The 20,156-nt window shown below is 38.6% G+C and overlaps 2 protein-coding genes and 1 pseudogene across 19 annotated transcripts in view; 1 reads left to right on the forward strand and 2 right to left on the reverse strand.

Moving 5' to 3' along the window:
- inpp5a (inositol polyphosphate-5-phosphatase A) overlaps positions 1–20,156 on the reverse strand; it is a 639,159-nt gene that overhangs the window by 134,607 nt on the left and 484,396 nt on the right. The window lies entirely within an intron of this gene.
- cfap46 (cilia and flagella associated protein 46) overlaps positions 1–20,156 on the forward strand; it is a 199,082-nt gene that overhangs the window by 55,937 nt on the left and 122,989 nt on the right. For all 18 annotated transcript variants that reach the window (XR_015506532.1, XR_015506533.1, XR_015506534.1 and 15 more), the window contains exons 5-11: positions 732–896; positions 1,462–1,585; positions 3,854–3,942; positions 10,562–11,086; positions 13,893–13,995; positions 15,953–16,048; positions 19,023–19,213. Coding sequence is in view for 14 of the 18 variants with exons in the window: in XM_087279874.1 (XP_087136000.1) it covers positions 732–896; positions 1,462–1,585; positions 3,854–3,942; positions 10,562–11,086; positions 13,893–13,995; positions 15,953–16,048; positions 19,023–19,213 (1,293 nt within the window). In the remaining 4 variants the exon portion in view is untranslated. The remainder of the gene's footprint in view (positions 1–731; positions 897–1,461; positions 1,586–3,853; positions 3,943–10,561; positions 11,087–13,892; positions 13,996–15,952; positions 16,049–19,022; positions 19,214–20,156) is intronic.
- Positions 16,778–17,947, reverse strand: LOC147841232 (uncharacterized; annotated as a pseudogene).

Genomic DNA, 20,156 nt, shown 5'->3' on the forward strand with positions numbered 1-20,156 from the left:
TTTTTGTTCCAGACTATCTATTAATTTTTGTCCCAGTCTATTCATACATCAATTTTAATCCTAATTTATCCATCCATCATTTTTAATCCCAGTCTATCCATACATCTTTTTTCTAGTCTATCTATATACAGTTGAAGTCAGAATTATTCGCCCCCCTTATGATTTTTTTTCTTTTCTTTTTTTAAATATTTCCTAAATGATGTTTAGCAGAGTAAGGAAATGTTTACAGTATGTCTGATAATATTTGTTCTTCTGGAGAAAGTCTGATTTGTTTTATTTCGGCTAGAATAAAAGCAGTTTTTAATTTTTTAAACACCATTTTAAGCTCAATATAAGTCCCAAACCATCGTTATACAATAACTTGGCTAATTACCCTAACCTGCCTAGTTAACCTAATTAACCTAGTGAAACCTTTAAATGTCACTTTGAGTTGTATAGAAGTGTCTTGAAGAACATCAGTACAGTATAAAATATTATTTACTGTCATCATGGCAAATATAAAATAAATCAGTTATTAGAAATGAGTTATTAGAAATATTATGGTTAGAAATGTGTCAAAAAAAGCTTCTCCCAGTTAAACAGAAATTGGGGAAAAAATAAATGGGGGTGAATAATTTTGACTTCAACTGTATATTATTTTTGTCTTAAAAAATTGCAATCTGAATTGAATAATTGCCATGAATGACGCCACTCTATTTATTCTCCTTTTTTCTCCCTCCTCCTTTAATCAGATATCATTTCCTAGTCTTCAACGCTTCTCTGTTGTACTTCCAAGCGGTCCGGCAGCTCCTGAGGCCCGGTCAGCGGCATCTCCTGGTGAATTCACTCTCGCAGGTTCTCAAGGCTCTGGAGGAGGTTCAGGATCCGGATCACGCATGGAGAGCTGAGCTGATGCTGTGGGTTTTGCACTTTTGTACTCATCATAGTCATTTTACTTTCTAATTACTCTAACTTGCCTAATTAACATAAGTGTGAATAACATAACCACTCTTACTAGTGAAGTAAAATCACTGTCTATTGAGACAGTCCCGTTTCCTTTTCTTCCATGTGTTCAGAATAATGAGAATACTTCCATCCCGTTACAGTATGGTCTTGCCATCACTTTTCTGCCACAGTGGCATCGGTCTGATTGAGAAATGATGATTAAATCCGCAAATGCTCATTTACTACCAGCACTTAAACTGAGAAAACTGTCCAGCGATGGATTGTCAGTGTGTTTAAAGTCAACTATACATCCGTATGATATGATCACACCCTTTTATGCCTATTTTATTATACGCTTGTAACCCTGAAGCACAATGAAAGCTCTAATAAAAGTTTAAAGAGGCTTGTCAATGATTTTAAATTGAGTCTGGATCTTTGCCTTGACTTTAGACTTTGATGCATTGTGAATTGAAGCAGAGGCCGTCTGGATGCATGTGACTGAATGGAGGCTCATATATCATGTTTTTGTGTATTCAGACATCTGGTTGAATGTTTGCTGGATGCTGGGAAGAGGACAGAAGCTGCTGACATGGCGAAGGTCACCTACCAGTTTATAGATGCACATAACCCAGAGCTGCGTCCCAGGATCGTCTCTATACTGGTAAATCTTTCCCCATTACAGGTCACTTGCATATGTTAATAGACTCTTTTCACATTTCCGGGTTTCTCAGTAGCAGAAGGGTGTCATAGTTGGCTAAATTTGGGCTTGGGTGGTATCTAGAAAACTGTCAAACCTCCTCCCTGTTTTACCTTGGTAAACGGTATTACTGTGCATGATTAAAAAATGATGATGTAAGGCTCAGACAGCATCACCAAACGCATGGTGTGCGCCTAAACCATACAGACACTTAATGCCACATATGTGACCTAAGGTTTGAGGTACTTTCATCTCTTGCAGTAACGTCTTACACAATTTGCAAATAGCCTTATGCTTATTTACCGCCTCTCCCTTCATGTTCGGTCGCAACCCGAAATACTGCAAAATTAGTCTATTTTGAGACTAGGTCATTTGGTGTTCAACTCGCCATTCTATCCCCACCTCTCTCTTTCTCATCCACACTGTACCGTGATGACAACCACAATAAATAAACTAAATTTAATATTGAATCATTGTCTCCTATACAAGTGCATTGTTTTTATGATGGTAAACCGGTATTGAAACTGATATCTTTGCTGTTTTTAGATCCTGTGGTATACCAAATAACTGTATTACCACCCAGGCCTAGAGTACAGTGAATAATAATTAAATTAAACTTATAATAATAATAAAATGTTGTAATAAAATTGCTGAAATAATAATATAAAAAATGTAATCGTTATCAAGCCTTTGAGAAAAGGGAATAATTTGTGTGAAACTGATGACGGCAGCCAGAGGAGAGAATAATGTCAGATTTACTCTCCGCCCCATAGACGCTGCATTAGAAACAACTTGCATAAGGTTTTTTTTTTTCTTTTTTTGTAATTTAACACAAAGATGATATAATATACATAAATGCATAAAAAATGTTCCAACGCTTTAAAAAAAATCAGAATGATAAAAAACTTTTAATGATTTCAGATCAGGCTGGGCGATATGGGCAAAAAATCATATCTCGGTATTTTTAGGAGGAATGACAGTATGCAATATATATCCAGTATTTTTCCTGTAAATGGTTACTTGAGAGTTAAAGCCTTTATTAAAACTTTATTAAACATTTTTTGAGCAAAATATAATTCATTTAAAATATAAACCAGGGTTTCCCTCTCTGTTTACAACAAAACAGATGCACAAAATCTTGGATGAATGAAATACAGCACAGGGTTTTCTCCTGCTTAACACTATAGACAGCTCTACAGTGCTGCTGTCCAAATAACAAAGTAAACAGAAGCATAGAAACACAGCTATATTGGCAGAGCAAAGGAACACACTTAAACAGTACCACAACAAACAGCATTGTAGGATATACAGTTGAGTCAGAATTATTAGCCCCCCTGAATTAGCAGCGCCCCTGTTTATTTTTTTTTCCCAATTTCTGTTCTGTTCTGGGAGGATTGTTTCAGCACATTTCTAAGCATAATAGTTTTAAAAACTTATTTCTAATAACGGATTTATTTTATCTTTTCCATGATGACAGTAAATAATATTTGACTAGATATTTTTCAAGACACTTCTATACAGCTTAAAGTGACATTAAAAGGCTTAACTAGGTTAATAAGGTGAACTAGGCAGGTTAGGGTCATTAGTCAAGTTAATTTATAGCGATGGTTTGTTCTGTAGATTATCGAAAAAAAAATTAGGTTAAAGGGGCTAATAATTTTGTCCCAAAATTTTTTTTTTTTTAATTAATAACTGCTTTTATTCTAGCCGAAATAAAACAAATAAGACTTTCTCCAGAAGAAAAAATATTATCAGACATACTGTGAACATTTCATTGCTCTGTTAAACATCATTTGGGAAATATTTAAAAAAGAAAATAAAAATCAAAAGGGGGCGAATAATTCTGACTTCAACTGTAAATGAACCACACTGAATGTAAATTGTGTGTGTGTGAGAGAGAGAGAGAGAGAAAATGTGTGTATGGGTGTTTCCCAGTACTGGGTTGCAGCTGGAAGGCATCCGCTGCGTAAAACATATGCTGGAATAGTTGGCGGTTGATTCCAATGTGGTGACCCCTGATGAATAAAGGGACTATCTAAAGGAAAATGTATTTTATTTGTAGTATTTAATAATAGTATAATAATATGGTACCCTAATAGTGTTTGTATAAACTTTGTATTATTTTTTCTTTTATTTAGCTTAAGGTTTCTCTGCATAATTCGGTCTGCTAATGATATGAGTCTGGTTGTGAACTCTAAATGTAGTTTCCATCTTGTGCTGTTTCCTCTGCAGGTTCGACACAACCTCATGGATGTCTCTAAGATGTTGAAGGATGAAAACCCACAACTGCTCGTGATCCACAAGATCCAAAAGCTCAAACAGTAAGGAGGGTTTATTACATTCAAACACAAACACTCTGCTTACTTTTGTTTTTGTTTATACCAAAGAGCTTAGAATGACCAAGAGGCGACAATCTATAGAACGTTCCATTGCAGCAGCCCCGGATTCCGCCATTTTGGAGTGAAAGCGATCGGCTGTCCATTGGATCTTATTGCTGTCGTGATGGCAAGCAGCTGCTTTGTTTTTCATTTATGTATTTAAAAAGCGCATTAAAGCTGAGATACAACCTGAAATACGACAATACAACACTAACTATCCCAATCATCAGCACTTTTAATAGTTTGTTTTACAGAATTATAATATGCTGTTGTTCTATTGGAGTTTTCAAAATTACACTAGAGTGTGGCCTCTTGGTGATTCTATGCTCTTGTTTACACTCTATTTTAAACTACCGATATAGCGGCTTATGTTTATTTTTATGACACAGCAGCTTTTGCTTCTGCAGAATTGTTTATTTTAAAACAATTGTTGTAATGTTCTGATTTGTTGTGGGGAGCAGCTGCTGTTGGCTCTAGGCTGGATGCTCTCCTTTAATATGGTATATATCGAAGCATGCTAACAGGACTTTTAATCTGCCAGTAACCTGGGTTAACCGGTGAACTGTATGCCAATGCTAAATCGTTGCGTTTAGGTTCTGTTTTCTTTAAAAATCAGAGATCTCCACTGGCTGAGTGATATCCGATATAAAGTGGGTCTCAGATTGTACAAGAAGCACTGCATTAAACTACATTCCCCTCCACAACCCCCCCCCCCCCCTTGTATTTATAATAAGAGCATTTATTTTACCCCAGTATATTCAATGGAGCTTCTGCGCATGAAGGGCGCATGTGAGTAAATGGCTTTCTGTCTCGTTTTACGCTTGAGCAACTACATCATGCCAGAGTCTGTTTAACTGATTGAATTTTAATTACATTTCAACATCCATGCTGTAAAAGGAACCGTATAAAAGGGAAAAAAACAGATCACCGGAAGTTTATCAGTATGGGAACAACACTAGCTCTGCATATACCCTATTTGAAAGCATTAGATGAAAAAAAATAAATAAATAAAATAAATAATAATATATATATATATATATATATACTACAGCTTAATTATGTATAATAGTTTTTATTTTATTAATTTTAGAAAATAGGAATATTAATTGTGTATATGATTTAATAATATATTTATACAATAATACATGGGATAATATTATTTCACGTACACCATTGGTATATTACTTTTTTCTGTTTTAAATAAAAACTCACCTAATTGAATCATGACAATCATGTTTATGATGGATTTATGACAAGTTGTGTTGTCATGACAAAGAGAAAACGGGTTGTGATGTATAAGTCAAGTTGTCATAACAAACAATAGCCCCTTTCACACAGTGATACCGGTAAATATATGGAAAATTTACAGAACGACTTTACCAGTAAATTTAAAAAAGTGCTGTTCACACAGGCGTGGACGTTACGGAATTTTTCACACATCCATTCCAAAATAGCGGTAAATTCTGACGTCATAAACCAGAAATTACCTCTAAATGGCTGCGCTTGTGTTTGTAAACATTTGACTACATCACAAACTCTGTGGATGATCAATATTGTGCACAACTGCCATGAAAACATATGGAGGATCACTTTCGCATGTCGAGATGTACATGATGTGTGTGTGTGCTGGTGCTCACGTGCTGTTTCACAGGCACACGCAAAGCTTGAAGGTAAACAAACAGCGGCTTATCATAAGCATCCTATCGATAATTATTTACACGGTTGGCATTAAGATGAACATATAATCGTTATCTGACTAACTTCTAGCAGCTAAATGTGTCTGGAAAAATTTTCAAAGGCTTTTATTCTCATAAACCGTGCGGACGTGAATGTTTCTGACTGTTCTGATTGGCTAAAGCAGACGTCTCACGTCAGCACGTTCTAGACGTGCACGCGCTCTTTCCGGCAATCTTCCTCCTGCGTTTACACAGCGCAGCATTCCGGCAAATTCCCGATAATCTTACAACTTCTCTTGCCGGAAAATAGCCAGAACGAATTTACCGGTGTTTTCAAAAAGGGCCTTTTCACACATACACACCTTTCCGGAAAATTGCCTGTAATTATCCGGAAAGGTGTGTATGTGTGAAAGGGGCTATTGTCATCATTGCATTTAAAATGCCACAACTGAACGAATGACACTTAATGACAGTCATAAGCATGAATACATTCTTTTACATTCATGAGATGTTATATTATGATTATAAAGGTTTCGTGACAGTCTCATGAGCACCCCTTCAAGTAAAGTGTTGTCGTTATTCAGGTGATTGGATTTATATCTGCGTCCAATGTGTTTAGTTTACACCTGTGGTTTTCACTATGGTTTAGCTGTCTGATTTGAAAAGCACATGAAGTGAGCAGGTGTGAACAGTCGACTGCTATAAAATACATGATACACGGTGTGTTATTGCCTTCAAGGACACCCGTGTCTTCAGAGATGGAAACCGTAAATCTGAAAAGCCACACATCTAAATGTAAAGAGGGCCGAGCGTTTACACACTGAAGATTTATTTAATGCATCTTATATTCACAACATCTTCAGGCTGACAAATCCAGGATTCTTGAAGATGCATAGGCAACGGCGCCTGGTTTTATCCGTACTTTACCTGTCCTGAGGTCTGCCTTCAAGGGCACTGCATGTCAGTTTGACATTGGCGTCTGCTGGGACTGCTGTCTCGTCTGTTTTTTAGCCACAGACAGCATCAGTCCACGTCTCAGACTCTTTAAAGACTACAGTGCTGAAAATATCCTCAAGAAGACCACTTTGATCCATAGCAGAGGATGTCAATTTTAGGAATAGACATTTACTCTTTATAAAACCAGCATGGTCTATTTTCAGATTTCAGTGTTGGTAACACTTTTACTTAAAAAGGGCACCTATTATGCAAAAATTTACTTTTGTAAGCTGTATTTTGGACGCAACACAGCATCTTTATCTGGATAAGAATAGAAATTCACAAATGGAAAGTAATTCTTTATAAAACTGTTTTGGTCTGGATTTTTAAAACATCTATTTCCTGCTTACATTTGAGCTCTTTTGAGCACTTTCTTAAACAGCGCTGATTTGCCATTGTGTTCACCTGCTCAACAGAAATGACTGTGATTGGCTGTGGAGGTTCACCAAACTCACCTCTGTTGACTGATTGTAACCACAGATACACTGGAGTGTTTTAAAGTCATGTTGATCAGCTGGTTCTTCTATAAGCTGACAAATGAACAATCTGCTGATGAATCAAGGCTTTAAAGGGCACCTATGGTGAAAAATCTACTTTTCAAGCTGTTTGGAAAGACGTGTGTATATATATATATAGTGTATAGACCATCATATTGGGCTGATATAAACACACCCAGTCCTTTTTTCTCAATTTAACAACGTAAAAACGGTGGACCAATTGGAGCAGTTTTCAGATCGACCGCAACTTGACGTATGAGTGCCGTCCCCCCGCCCACCGAATTGATTGACAGCTGAGCGCATTAACATGTTCCGGTAGTCACGTGTATAATCATGTCAACAAGAGCAGACGTGCGCAAAGCAACCGGGAATAAAAGGTCTGTCCAGTTTGCTAGGATCTTTAATCATCATCAAACGTGATCAAGAAGAGTGAATTTCACAAGTTTAAAATGTTTTAAATCAGTGCACGTGTGTAATGATGTACAGCGATTTACTTCAGCTTTACTTCAGCAGCACAGCTGTGTGTCACTACAATTATAAAGGTAGACGCTTCAATCCCGTTTTGTGGACGTTAAATCAGGTTTATTTTCTACATTAACGTAACAGATATCCACACAGCAGTGGAGGTTAACCTGTATCCTGACACATATGCGTGCAGAAACAGTGCAAAGCTAAGCGCGGTCTGTCTGTCTGTCTGTCTGTCTGTCTGTCTGTCTGTCTGTCTGTCTGTCTGTCTGTCTGTCTGTGTGTGTGTGTGTGTGTGTGTGTGTGTGTGTGTGTGTGTGTGTGTGTGTGTGTGTGTGTGTGTGTGTGTGTGTGTGTGTGTGTGCTGCGGTGTGTGCGTGCTGCGGTGCGTGTGCTGGGGTGTGTGTGTACGTGTGCGCGTGTGCGTGTTTGTGTGCGCATGAACTTTGTAACGATATGCAACTGCACAACAAATACTCATTGGTAAAGTTCTTACTGTAGTATTTCTCCCAAACGCTATCTGAAAACTTTTTCCTTTAAGTCTGTCTGTTGACTGACGCAGCCGAGGGAGGAGATTAAGATATGCAGAAAGGCACGTAGAAACAGTAGGCAAAGTAGACTCGCCTTAAAGGCGCAGTATGACAAAACGGCCCCCTGGTGGAAAAATGTATAAAACAGGATCTTGTAAAAGGTATAATGAAAAATCTGATGGGTGTTTTGAGCTGAAACTTTACATACACATTCTAGAGACGCAAAACACTTATATTAAATCTGAAAAAAGGGGTAACCTATTTCCCCTTTAAAACACTCCAGTGTCCCTGTATCTGTGTTTAGACTCAGCAAACAGTGGTGAGTTCGGTGAACTGATGACCTTAACGGCCAATGAACCAATAATAGATAAATTATCGGGCCTTATGGATAGAAATTAGGTCATTTTTATTTCATCGGTAATAACATCTAAAATATCAGTTTAGAATAGTCTGATTCTCTTCTTTAATTTCTAATTGAAATTATTGGATGCTCCGATCAATCGGCTAGAGATCAGTATTGGCTGATGATCACATTTTATGTCTTGATCGGTACTTGCCAGTCTGGCCGATCTCATTAACCGATTGCAAGTGTTTGGGTATGATTTTACAATGGTTCACATGCAAAGGAGATGTATGCGCACACCCGGCAGTGCTATGTTATATTTATATTAATGATACGTTATTAATGAATCAGCGATGATGACCTGAGGTCAACATATTCATATCTAACAGAATAAGTAATATGATTAAATCCACTCAACCTGGATTTTACAGTGAATAACAGTACATCAGGGTCTCAAATATTCTCTTTTGTGTAAACAAGGGCTGTTTTGTTCTGCATTTCAGCCGTTTGCCTTTGAATGAAACTGAACGCGACCTAAACAGAAATGGGCAGAGCTATAGTATATACTAAAACAGAATTATTAGACCAATTTGCAGTCACTGTGAGCTAGAAAAAGACCAAGTTTAATCGTGTTTGATAGCTAGACACACTATTAAAAAAATTCTAATTGTTATCTTGTTTTAATTTTGAGCCAGAAAGTAAATTTTATAGACGGCTAATTAGGCTAACTTGTCAATGCAAACTAATGTTAAATGTTCACTAAGCTGGAAAAAAAAGTCTTTTGCGGGCTTTGCAGAGGGCACATAATGATGGCGTTTGATTGGCTGATGGAGTTGCTGTCCCTTGGTCACTAAAAAAATGTTGGTCCCAGGACCACTAGCACTTGGCAAAATCAGGACGTGCCATCGTAGATGTATAGATGTCATTGTTTGAGATGCCTTTATGACAACTTGCCATAAACATGACCGTCATCGTAGTTCCCAGCCATTTCAGCCTAGAAAAGACCAACTTTTCATTTTTTCTTTGGTTTAATACACGATGTAATGACAGAAGTGTCAAGCTTTAAATAGGAAGATAATTAAAACTGTTGTAATTTTTGAGTGAGATGCTAATGGTCTAATCTGATTCAATGATCTATGCTAAGCTAAGCTAAAAGTGCTCCCGCCAGACCCAGAGATTGGCTGAATATATTATTAAATGCTAACACTCAACTATTTGTATAACTCTAGGAGAGCTGTAAAATGAGAATATTTGTGTTCCTGTAAGATAGCACCTTCTACAGCATGTTTAATCCAGTGTGTTTTGGGCACCAGTGTTTTTTATTATGCCTGCAGGGTTTCATATCACAAAAAGGCTAATAATACTTGTACAAATCTTTTGAAGTTCACACGTCATCTATTAAGTGAAGTTTATTTATAAACCAGTTTGGAGAGGATCACGTGCTTATGATTGTTCACAGCTGATCCAACTTTAGCTAATAACTGATTATCCAATCAGACGATCCTTAACTCACTAAAAATAACCAGATTTTTCTCATCTCAATATCTTCGTCTTGAAGAAACCCCCCCACCCAATCCTACTTTCTCTTCTCTCAAACGGGTGTCACGGTGGCCAGTGATTAGCGCTGTTGCCTCACAGCAACAATGCCCCTGGTTTAATTCCTTTCCAGCCAGACGGCATTTCTTTGCAGAGTTTGCTCGTTCTCCCCGTGGTCGCGTGGGTTTTCCCCGGGTCCTCCGGTTTCCTCCCACAGTTCAAAAACAAGCACTCTAAACAATTAATCCAAATACTTTAGCTAAACTCTGAGTACACCTTTCAGCATCCATATCTGACACTTAGCTACAACAAGCAAGAGGGGGAGTCATCGAGATCTACCTGAGCTCAAACTCCCCTCTTGCCTTGCAACGGGAGGGAGCCCAGGGCTCGAGGATCTTATAAGCTCAGGGCTCTCTCCTGGGACAGCACTGGGACCAAACTAGCTTTATTATCAATCATCAGCCTAGTGTGAACTCTTTAAATTGTTGAGCGGTGCGTTTCTCTGCTTGCTCTTCACAGTATGGTTGATGTCAGTGAGATAAAGAGAGAGGATGGAGAGAACGCTCTGATGGAGATCCTCCAGCTGCTCATCCAGACACCAAAACACAGAGCATCCATCAACCACAGCTCCAGTGCTTCATTCGTCAGCCGCAGATCTGCTGCTTCACCCAACATCAGCCCAAGAGGATCTGCCACTCCACCTGTCAGCCCCAAAGAATCCACTACTCCACCATTAACCCCCAAAATATCCACTACTCCGCCCGTAGCTCCTAAAGGATCCACTACTCCTCCCATCAGCACCAGAGGATCCACTACTCCACCCATTGTGACCCCTAAAGTATCAACCACTCCACCCTTAACCCCTAAAGGATCCACTACTCCACATTTAACCCCTAAAGGATCCACTACTCCACCCATAACCCCTAAAGAATCTCCTACTCCACCTGTTTTGAGCTCCAGAGGATCCGCTACTTCAATCGTCAGCTCCAGAGCAACCATCAGCTCCAGTCTGGACCACAGCTCCTCCATCCCACTGAGTGACAGGTGTGTTTATTCATCATCTCTCAGTTTTGCTCTTCTTACTAATGCCTTATTTTTAAAACCGCTTTATCACTATTGTGCCGAATGGTTCTGTTTGCTTAAGAGCCCCTATTATGCATTTTAAAAGGTCATATTTTGGTTTTGGGGGTCTCCAATATCAGGCTGATCTGTATGCAAGGTCAAAAACACTTTCATTGTCTTATAATATGCATTTATGTTTACTTAATTATCCCAGCGACTCCCATATGATTCATTCAGCGATTCATTTGTTCCCAAACCCCTCCCTAATGCGATGCTAATCTGTGCTGATTGGTCTGATGACCCAGTCTGTTGTGTTTGGTCAACTGCGTTCAGCACAGAGAGAAACACCCACCACGGCTTATGAACAACTTTGAGGTAGTCAGAGTGCAGTGTGTATGTGTGAGCCCAATGCAGGAGTGCAGTAAAGCAGTGCAGTTAAACACCAGCATATTGCTCTGTTCTTAACCATCAGTAAAAACAGTGACACACATTCATAATCCACACAGTGGCAAAAGCTAAACTATTTTGAAACTCGTCTGCCGCATCTGTAGGAACAGATGATGGTGGCCATAACACCGACAGATCATGAGCTCCCAAACACATCTAAATCTGTAAAGAAAGCGGCACTTGTCACGTTTTCAACTTTGATTTAGATGCGATATGAGAATATAAAGAGTTAACTTGATACACTACAAGCCGCATTGGGCGGTCACAAGTAACAAAACATACATAAATATATAATTTGCAAGCTAGAAAAAACAAGGAGGCAGCCGTTTTAATCACACTTACTTACATTTGTGAAATGGAGGAAGAAGCTGATCCATGAACTGTGTATTGTAAAGTTCCTGTCGAGCTCTGCAAAGTCCCACACATCAATAGTCTTTTCTGCTCGTCCTTTTAATAAATGGCAGATGAATCCCCTGTTGTAAGAGTGTAGATTGCTGAAACACTCATCAAATAAATGAGGGGAAGACAGCACAAGGCTGGGCTATAATGCTGAGGTATTTCTGCAAAAATAATCTTCAACCAATCACTCTTCACAGCCTCTTCACATGTTTGGGTAGGGAAAATAACACTAACTTTCCCTCACACTTCAGAGCACAGCGTCTTCACCACATGATTAGGCTGGGATACAGTGTTTGTGGGTTCCTGGGTCTGCTCTCTCAGCGAAAGGGTGGGGCTTGAATTCTGTATGGACATCAAATCGGCAAGGCTAAAGACTCATTACCGCAATGATTCATTCAAACTACTATGAGTTGACTCTTTTCTCTTTTCTTATGAGTTTGACTCTCAATTCATAGTTTTAAACACGGTGCACTTTCAAATTTAAGCCTTAGCTGGATATTTCACTTCACTTAGACCTGTGTTACACACTGATGAAGATCATTTTCAAAAACCCTTAATAGGGGCTCTTTAACACTTCCAATCTGTCACGATCGGGTCCTGTCAGCACGGATACAGTTTAATGTAAACAGGCGTAATGCAAACAGTGATATGGATGATGATCAGATATTTCTGTTTTTGGGACTCCTGATATTTACTTTGATAGATGGATGGATGATGGATAGTTGAATAGATGGATGGATTGATGGATGAGTGGATGGATAGTTGAATAGATGGATGGATTGATGGATGAGTGGATGGATAGTTGAATAGATGGATGGATTGATGGATGAGTGGATGGATAGTTGAATAGATGGGTGGATTGATGGATGAGTGGATGGATAGTTGAATAGATGGGTGGATTGATGGATGGGTGGATGGATAGTTGAATAGATGGATGGATGGATGGATGGGTGGATGGATAGATATGGATGGATAGTTGAATAGATGGATGTATGGATGGATGGACGGATGAATGGATAGTTAGATAGATGGATGGATGTATAGTTGAATGGATGGATGGATGGATAGTTGAATAGATGGATGGATGGCTAGTTGATTGTATGGATGGATGGATGGATGGATGGATAGATAAATCGATGGATGGATTGATGGAGGGATGGATAGTTGAAAAGATGGGTGAATGGATGGATAGTTGGATGGATGGATGGATAGTTGAATGGATGGATGGATAGTTGGATGGATGGATGGATAGTTGAATGGATGGATGGATGGATGGATGGATAGATTAATTGATGGATGGATTGATGGAAGGATGGATAGTTGAATAGATGGGTGAATGGATGGATAGTTGGATGGATGGATGGATAATTGAATGGATAATGGATAATGGATGGATGGATGGATAGTTGAATGGATGGATGGATGGATGGATAGTTGAATAAATTGATGTATGGATGGATGGATGGTTGAATATATGAATGGATAGATAAATCGATGGATGGATGGATGGATAGTTAAATGGATGGATGGATGATGGATGGATGCATGGATGGATGGATAGATAAATCGATGGATGGATGGATAGTTGAATGGATGGATGATGGATGGATAGTTGAATGGATGGATGAATGGATAGTGTTTCCGCCTAGCAAGTTATAGAGAAAATCAACTTTAGTAACTTTTTTCCTCTTAAAATATGACCAATATTATCGTGAAGATATTAAAGTGTATTTTTATCAATAAAGTAGCTTTACTCTTTGAATTTAATTAAAGTTTTTTAAGTTCTCAGAGGGGGAAATGTGTTTTCTTTCCTTGAGTCTTGAAATGTTAAATGCTAAATGTTTCCTAATTATTAGCCTATTCTTGTGAATCCAAATAAAAGTCTAAAATATGGTTCTGCATCAGGCTTGATCTGTCTGTGTCTCTCTGTGTGTGTGATCAGGGTTGATCTGCTGTTGGAGCTGGCGTTTCTCTCTCTGCAGCTCCAGCATCCCCAGACAGTCGTCCTCTACCTGAAGGAGCTCAGAGAGACACAGGGACTCACGGTGAGTGCTGATGCCTTCTGGCTGAACTGGTTTAGTTTAAAGGTTCTGTGAAGTGCTGTGAAATGTGCATAATTTATTTAATGTTTAACGTAATCCTAACTGAAACATGAAGAAAGTGGGCGTGGCATATAGTAGCTCCTCCTTTAAAAAAAAAAAAAATCAGCCAAAAGCGTTGTTTTTCTCACTGCTCTGCCAGTGAGAGTGGTTGAGCTCAAGCGCATCAAATTAAATGCAAATGAGAAGGGGGTGGGGCATGTCAGACACTAGAGAGAGTCTGATTGGTCAGAAGATTTGATGAGAAACTAAAGTATGAGGAGACGACAAAACAACTGTTGATCAATTTGTGTGATTATGCAATCTTTAGATGTTTATATTTTCCAAACATGCATGTTGTCACTGTTTTAGAGACACTAGATTATAGACATTCTTAAAACTAACAGACTAATTTCACAGGACCTTTAAGTCTTAGTGATTTTTCTTTGTCAGATTATTTCCGTTAAACAACATTTCTCAGTTGCATATTTTAACATTTTAAGTTTGTCGTCTAATATTTATACTATATGTTTGGTCTTGTATTCCAGTGCACTTATCTAAGCATCAGTTTAATTGTAAAACATTATGCTTTTTCATTTATATGCATAGAAACAATATGCATTTCTAAAGCAAAACCTCAGTGTAATCTTAAACAACTGAATAAAAAAAAAATATTAGTGTTGTGTATTTTTGGAGCGTTATCAAAAGTTTTTTTTTGTTAGATTAGCTTTAAATTTGACTTCAGTACAGACTAATCTAATATACAGTATGTGCACAAATATAATATTGTAAAGGATCCTTTTGAATTTTTTTATATTTAAATGGTAGATTTGTTAGCGTTGTAGTCATTTATGATGAGCACTTTATACTTACCGGCCACTATATTGGGTACACCTTACTTGTACTGGTTCGGAGGAAAGGGATGGACATGGTCAGCAGCAATACTCAGGTAGGCTGTGGCGTTGATGCTCAATTGGTACTAATGGACCCAAAGAAAATCTCCCCCACACCATTACACCACCACCACCAGCCTGAACCGCTGATACAAGGCAGGATGATCCATGCTTTCATGCTGTTGAGGCCAAATTGTGAGCCGAGCATCTGAATGTGTCAGCAGAAATGGAGACTCATCAGAGCAGCAACGTTTCTCCAATCTTCTATTGTCCAGTTTTGGTGAGTCTGTGTGAATTGTAGCCTCAGTTTCCTGTTCTTAGCTGACAGGAGCGGCACCCGGTGTGCTCTTCTGCTGCTGTAGCCCATCCGCCTCAAGGTTGGCCGTGTTGTGTGTTCAGAGATGCTCTTCTGTAGAGCTCGGTTGTATCGAGTGCTTATTTGAGTTACTGTTGCCTTTCTATCAGCTGGAACCAGTCTGGCCATTCTCCTCTGACATCTGGCCTCATCAACAAGGCATTTGCACCCACAGAACTGCCGCTCACTGGATATTTCCTCTGTTTCTCTGTAAACCCTAGAGATGGTTGTGCGTGAAAATCCCATTAGATCAGCAGTTTCTGAAATACTGTGAGCAGCCCGTCTGGCAGCAACAACCATGCCACGTTCAAAGTCTCTTAAATCCCCTTTCTTCCCCATTCTGATGCTCACTTTAAACTGCAGCAGATCGTCTTGACCATGTCTACATGCCGAAATGCATTGAGCTGCTGCCATTTGACTAGCTGATTAGAAATATGCATTAACGAGAAGTTGGACAGGTGTACCTAATAAAGTGGCCAGTGAGTGTATACTTATGTCTTGTTTTCATGTGCTCATATCTAAGCATGTAAATCAGTTTAGTATTAAAAAATTTGTGTTTTTTTTATTCATAAACATACTATTTTTGTATGTATTACTAAAGCAAAACATCAATCTAGCATATCTTAAACAACTGAATAATAAAATGAATGCTTAATGTTGTGTGTTTCTCCCGCAGGTGGGTCAGCGTGTTCTTCTGGAGTGTGTACAGTGTGAGCTCGACCTTCACACACACCCACACCGGATAGAGAAATACTCCAGATCTGCTGTGGAGGTACTGTACAGGGCAAATGTATTCACTCCTCATCTATATACAGTATATCCAGAGTACAGTATGCAGCTCGGGGTTTCAGCATTGAGGATTGTTTAGTGTGAGGATTTCTGAAGCTTTGGGAAATGGGGATTACTGGAAGATATTAATATGGATTGGCAAAGCATATAAACAATCTGCTGCACACCTGATCCTGCTCTCTTTAGTTTCCCACACTGTTTCCCTCTCTCTCTCTCTCTCTCTCTCTCTCTCTCTCTCTCTCTCTCTCTCTCTCTCTCTCTCTCTCTGTTTAACTATTCATTTATTTCTGCAGCACATCTGAAACGCACTGTACTTTTCAGAGGAGGAGAAATGTTTTTATTAAAGCAGATGGATTAAGAATGATTCAAAACTTTTTAATGCATGTTTTTTGTCTTGTTTTTCAGTATGCACATATCTAAACATTAAATTGATGATCATTTTAGTTGCTACATTTGAGGTTATTATATGCATTTCTGAAGGGAATCACATAGTTAGTAATTCATAGCCTTAGCTGGATATTTCACTTCACTTAGACCTGTGTTACACACTGATGAAGATCATTTTCAAAAACCCTTAATAGGGGCTCTTTAACACTTCCAATCTGTCACGATCGGGTCCTGTCAGCACGGATACAGTTTAATGTAAACAGGCGTAATGCAAATAGTGATATGGATGATGATCAGATATTTCTGTTTTTGGGACTCCTGATATTTACTTTGATAGATGGATGGATTGATGGATAGTTGAATAGATGGATGGATTGATATTTGAATAAATGGTTGGATGGATGGATAGTTGATTGGATGGATGGATGGATGGATGGATGGATAGATGAATCGATGGATGGAAAGATGGGTGGATGGATAGATAGTTGGATGGATGGATAGTTGAATAGATAGATGGATGGATGGATGGATAGTTGAATAAATGGATGGATGGATGGATGGATAGTTGATTGGATGGATGGATGGATGGATTGTTGAATAAATGGTTGGATGGATGGATAGTTGATTATGGTTGGATGGATGGATAGTTGATTGGATGGATGGATGGATGGATGAATCGATGGATGGAAAGATGGGTGGATGGATGGATAGTTGGATGGATGGATAGTTGAATAGATGGATGGATGGATGGATGGATAGTTGATTGGATGGATGGATGGATGGATGGATAGTTGAATAAATGGTTGGATGGATGGATAGTTGATTGGATGGATGGATGGATAGATGAATCGATGTATGGAAAGATGGGTGGATGGATGGATAGTTGGATGGATGGATAGTTGAATAGATGGATGGATGGATGGATAGTTGATTGGATGGATGGATGGATAGTTGAATAAATGGTTGGATGGATGGATAGTTGATTGGATGGATGGATGGATGGATGGATAGATGAATCGATGCATAGATAGATGGGTGGATGGATAGTTGGATGGATGGATGGATAGTTGAATAAATGGATGGATGGATAGTTGATTGGATGGATGTAAAGATGGGTGGATGGATGGATAGTTGAATGAATGGATGGATGGATGGATAGTTGATTGGATGGATGGATGGATGGATAGATGAATCAATGGATGGAAAGATGGGTGGATGGATGGATAGTTGGATGGATGGATGGATAGTTGAATAAATGGATGGATGGATAGTTGATTGGATGGATGGAAAGATGGGTGGATGGATGGATAGTTGGATGAATGGATGGATGGATGGATAGTTGATTGGATGGATGGATGGATGGATAGATGAATCAATGGATGGAAAGATGGGTGGATGGATAGTTGATTGGATGGATAGATGAATCGATGGATGGAAAGATGGGTGGATGGATAGTTGGATGGACGGACAGATGGATGGATGGATGGATAGATGAATCGATGGATGAATGGATAGTTGAATAGAAGGACGGATGGATAGTTGAATAAATTGATGTATGGAATCATTATTGTAATGTTATGTAATGATGCTAACAATAGTTATTTGTGTTAATGGGGGGTGTTTAGATATTTGCGCTGGAAAACGAGATCATTTTTGAGCATTGATGAAAATAACTTCTACATGGCACTTTTAATATGTAAATAGTATTATATTTAGGCTGAAGTGCCTTTAATATAAGTTTTGCTTCTCATTTTAGACATTTATTTATTTATTTTATAAATTTTTTATGAGTTTTTTTATATATTTGTAATTATTTTATTGTATTTGGATAAATAATTTTGTTTTAGTCTCAGTCATTTTAGCATTTCAACTTATTTTAATTGTTAAGACCACATATGTAATTTTAATTTAGTCATCTAATATTTCCTCTTTATTTTAACTAAAGTGATTTAGAATTGTTTCAGTTTCTGTTTGTTTTTGGTTTCAGACAAACGCAGACGAATGCTCCAAACATTTGATCTCTGGTCAGAGTCTGTGTTTGTCTTGTAGTTTTGCTTGAGAATCAGAGAACAAATCAAAAATGCATTTAATTAATTAATTTGTCTGTGTATATGTGTGTGCGCGCTTATGTGTGTGTGCGCGCATGCTTGTGTGTGTGTGTGTGTGTATGTGTGTGCTTGCTTGCATGTGTGTGAGTGTGCGTTTGTGTGAGAGTGTGTATATGTGTGCATGTACTTGCTTGTATGTGTTTGAGAGAGTGCGTGTGAAGATGAGCTTGTGTGTGTGTGTGTGTGTGTGTGTGTATATGTGTATGTGTGTGTATTTGTGTGTTTGATGTGCATTCGTAATGAAGGAGGTGTATCTGTGAGTGTGTTTGTGCACAATTGCGCGCAATTGTGTTGTGTGCAAGTCTGAGTCTGTGTGTGTATTTGTGTTTGTGCATTAGTATTGGATAAGGTGTGTGTGAGCAAGTGTGTTTATTTGTGAGTCTAAGTGTGTGTGTGTTTGATATAGATTAGTAATAAACTGTCAGTAGGTGTGTTAATAATCTCTGTGTGTGTGTATTTTAGTTCCAGCTGAGTGTGTTGCTGCGTCTGGAGGCGCTGCTGCAGAAGGCCATGAAGGAAGCAGACGCTGCGGTGGTTCAGGCAGTGTGTGTGTGTGTGTGGAACACGTGTCTGCCGCTGCTACAACACAACCTGAGGAGGAGAGTCAAGAAACCACTGATCACACTCACTCGCGCACTGGAGGACACACACAGGTCTGACAGACAGAGACAGTGTGTGTGTGTGTGTGTGTGGGCGTGCTTGCATGTGTGTGTATGTGAGAAAGTGTATATGTGAGTGTGTTTGTGTGTGTATGGGGGTTTTTGTGAGTGTATGTTTTTGTGTATGTATATGTGTGTGCGCATTTGTCTGTGTGTGTGTGTATGTATGTGAGTGTATCAGTGTGTTTGTGTGGGTATGTGTTTGTGTGTATGTATATGTGTATGTTCAGTAGTCTGTGTGTGTATTTGAGTATATGAGTGTGTTTGTATGAGTGTGTGTTTGTATGTGAATAGATGAGTGTGTTTGTGTGTGTTTATGAGTATTTGTGAGTGTGTATGGGTTTGTGTGTGTGTGTGTGTGTATATGGGTATTTTGTGAGTGTGTATTTTTATGTGTGTGTGCGCATTTTTGTGTGTGTGAGCATTTTTGTGTGTGTATGTATATGAGTATATGAGTGTGTTTGTGTGTGTATGCGGGTATTTTGTAAGTGTGTATGTTTATGTGTGTGCGCTTTTTGTGTGTGTATGTATGTGAGTATATGAGTGTGTTTGTGTGTATGTACGTAATTTGTGAACGTGTTTGTGTGTGAGAGTGTATATGTTTGTGCATTTGTGTTAGTGTGTATGTAAGTATATGAGTGTTTGTGTGTGTATGTGTGTAAGAGAGTGTGTGTGTGCGTTTGTATGAATGTGTGTGTGTGTGTTTGTTTGTTTGTTTGTTGGTATTTATGAGTGTGTTTGTGTGTGTATGTGCATTTGTGTGTGTATGTATGTGAGTATATGAGTGTGTTTGTGTGTGTATGTGCGTAATTTGTGAGCGTGTTTGTGTGTGAGAGTGTATATGTTTGTGCATTTGTGTTAGTGTGTATGTGAGTATATGAGTGTTTGTGTGTGTATGTGTGTGAGAGAGTATGTGTGTGTGTGCGTTTGTATAAAT

Source organism: Danio rerio, chromosome 13 (genome assembly GCF_052040795.2).
Source record: "Danio rerio strain M-AB ecotype USA chromosome 13, GRCz13ab, whole genome shotgun sequence".
NCBI classification, from domain to species: Eukaryota; Metazoa; Chordata; class Actinopteri; order Cypriniformes; family Danionidae; genus Danio; species Danio rerio.